General features: G+C 35.5%; 1 protein-coding gene across 1 annotated transcript; it reads right to left on the bottom strand.

Annotated features, from left to right (window-relative positions):
- Window positions 1-219: 219 nt before the first annotated feature.
- LOC134275922 (uncharacterized) lies at window positions 220-2,964 on the bottom strand (the record flags this gene model as incomplete). Its single annotated transcript, XM_062758198.1, has 6 exons — window positions 220-778; window positions 1,438-1,575; window positions 1,743-1,879; window positions 2,018-2,102; window positions 2,411-2,500; window positions 2,750-2,964. Coding segments are annotated over 6 exons (1,104 nt in total), but the record flags the coding sequence as incomplete, so codon positions are not given.

The following is a 2,964-nucleotide window of genomic DNA, read 5'->3' as shown; positions in this document are numbered from 1 at the left end:
GAAAGAGTTATCTTTCTAATTAATTTTTATTATTTAATAAAAAACATGATTCATAATCAAAAGAAAATTCTCCTTTTAAAATGATTTTTCGCTATTTTCATTGCATGTTGTACAAAAGGGCAAACAAGCATAATTATACGATATACATGTATAGGCTTTAATCTCACATGAAATGAATATATACAATGGTCTGTCTAAAAAAAAGTTTTAAAGGCAGTCGACAAATACGGAGAAATGATCAACTGGTGTTTTCTGATGTCGCTTTCTGTTAAAAATGACACACAATCTTAGCAGGCCATGATGATACAAAGATTGCTTTTGCTTCCACATACAGTTCAGTTAACCAGCAGATTCAATCGTTTGCCTAGAATGCAGAGCAGACCTTGGTACATCATCAACTGTGGGCGTTTCTACAACTTTCATGGGCGTGTCTACGACCTTGATGACCCTCTGGCGGGTACTCCTTCCGCTGGTCATGGTGGAATGTGACTTTTTCAGTGATGGTCGGCCGGGATGTTTGGGCAAGAGACTGACATTTGCCTCATCTCGAAGAAGTTTTGATTCGATCCCGCTGATACATTCGTCCAGGGCCTGCTTCGATCCTGGTGTGTTTTGTAGATAGGCAGTATACGTGTTGACCATGCTGGGTCGGTTGTACGTTGGGCGCATTTCGTTCAGTTTGTCAAGCTCCATGCGGTAAAAGTCGTTTTTAGTTTTGGTATAATCCTTCTTGACCCGTTCAGGTGAGCGTTTACTCCACTTCTTTTTCAGCTCTTTTCTACAAAGAAAACAAGATAGTAGTTTTCAAGAAGTGAATACGTTTGAACAAAACTATTTAGAAAAAAAAATTATGTTTATGTATGGTTGATCGAAGAACACCTCATCTGAATTACTTCGACAATGACAACTAATGTCTTTCCCATTATCAAATTCCAATTTTGTAGCAATATTCCGCTTTCTCATGCATATGAAGTTTACATTTCCCAGTTTATTCGATTCTCTAGATCATGATTCGAGTTTTTAAACCCAGGCAGGCTACTGACAGATAAGTTGTTGAGATGGAAAATTTAACAATCTCGTTTAATGACGTCATATCGTAAATTTTATCCTTGTCATAATGACGTTGTATGCACATATACTGGTAAATAACTGTATTCTGGCTAAGTATTTCAAACCATTTGTAACGCCCGTTTTTGTTTTCACTAAGGAATATTCCATCTACTAGATCAATACATAGGTCTAACAGCGGGTATCGACATGGGTTGCTCACTCCTCCTAGGCACTTTATCCCACTAGAAAGTGGATGGGTCCATGTGTAAGCGCTGTTTTCAATATCTTCCGTCTTACCCGCGTTATAACATAACACCTCAAAGTTTGCAGTTTTCACAGTAGATTAAAATCTTCAAAAATAAATTGTGAAACAAATTCATTCCTTACCTAACTTTGGGCACGTCGTCAAGTTCAAACATACGCGTGGGACTCTCTGCCTGTACGTATGGATAGTTAACGTTAGGGAACTGGGGGAAATACGTGCTGCCCTTGGGTGCAGGTCTGTTTGGGTAATCCCGACGGCGCCTAAAAGAAAGATCCGCCAATATTTTGTTTCAACGCTGCATTTTAAACATTTAAAAATCAAATGAATGCAGATCATGAGTTTTAGAGAAAAAAATAAGAAAAAAAAAATAAAGTTGAAATGAGCCTTCTGGGTTTTCGAAGAGGTGCTTATTTAGAGAACTTCTTACTTTTGTGATCCTCTGTAACGTGGGATTGTTCTACGGGAGGATTCTACACTGTCCAGTTCCAGGAAATCCCAGGGATTCATCATGTCTACTGCTGTCTTTCTGTATCTGTAACCATGGTCTGAGTCGGGGTTTGATGGCTAAAATCATGTAGTATATCATCAATAATTGACATCATTTATACACATCTATAAAAACCTTAGGTAGCACTGTTAATTTTACGGTTAATATGATGACGTGTATTCAGCAGATCGCCTAATATGATAGAAAATACTGACGATAGATCTGGTGATTCTTTTCATTTCTTTTTCTCCTTGTTCCACTGTGTAGGGATCTAACCTCGAGATGAGATTGGATTTGCTTCTGAAAAACATCAAGTTTATCGTCTTAATCAAGAGGTCATACAGAATTATAGTTTTATAAAATTGTCATCAAAATAAAATACTAAAGTAGAATTTTACAGCAAATCTAGGGATGTGAAAGAGTTAAAGAATATGTACATACTGTTGGCCTCCAACGTATATGTGATAAAACATGACATTTACATTACTTTTACATGAATATAATAATCAAGAATATTTTGTGCCCCTAAAGGTAATAACTTAATATATTTATGTTCGATTATGTCGAAATTTTATATAAAGAGCGTTGTTATAATATTGTAGACTTACGGGTTTATCCTTGGTAGCATATTGTGATCAAAAACGTGGACCTCTTTAGCGTGGAATAATTTCTTAAATGCGAGTTCTCGCTTACGTAGACTGCAAAATAAATGTTTAATACATCAAAAATCTTTAAAAAGGTAAGGGACAATTGATAGATAAACAAATCTTTAAATGGACAATATTAATGCATCAGAAAATTAAAGCAGACAAAAAAAATAACACGATAAAGATATTTTTTTAAAAAAAGATTACAAGTAAAATTTTAAAATAAAAATAAAATTACATGTAGATGCGAAAACTATTTTTCTTTTTTAATATCAAAAAAGGAATTGACAATAAACTTACGACTGGAATCTTTTAAATATGACCTCTTCAGAGTCAGCGGTCTCTTTGATGACTGGCAGATGAGGAAGTTCCTGAGGTTTGTCTGTCTGTTTGTCCCTTTTACGATGCTTTGAGAGGTTCTGGTCAACAGTTCTTTTAAAGGCAGATTCCAAGACTTTATCTACTTTGGTGTTCTTCTGAACAACTTGTCCTGTTAAAGTTTTTCCTTCTTCTAC

This window comes from Saccostrea cucullata, unplaced genomic scaffold (assembly GCF_032062105.1).
Source record: "Saccostrea cucullata isolate Sc308-1 unplaced genomic scaffold, CSIRO_AGI_Scuc_v1 ctg139, whole genome shotgun sequence".
In the NCBI taxonomy this organism is placed as follows: domain Eukaryota; kingdom Metazoa; phylum Mollusca; class Bivalvia; order Ostreida; family Ostreidae; genus Saccostrea; species Saccostrea cuccullata.
Note: the sequence above shows the minus strand (reverse complement) of the source record. Positions and strands in the feature narration are given on the sequence as shown.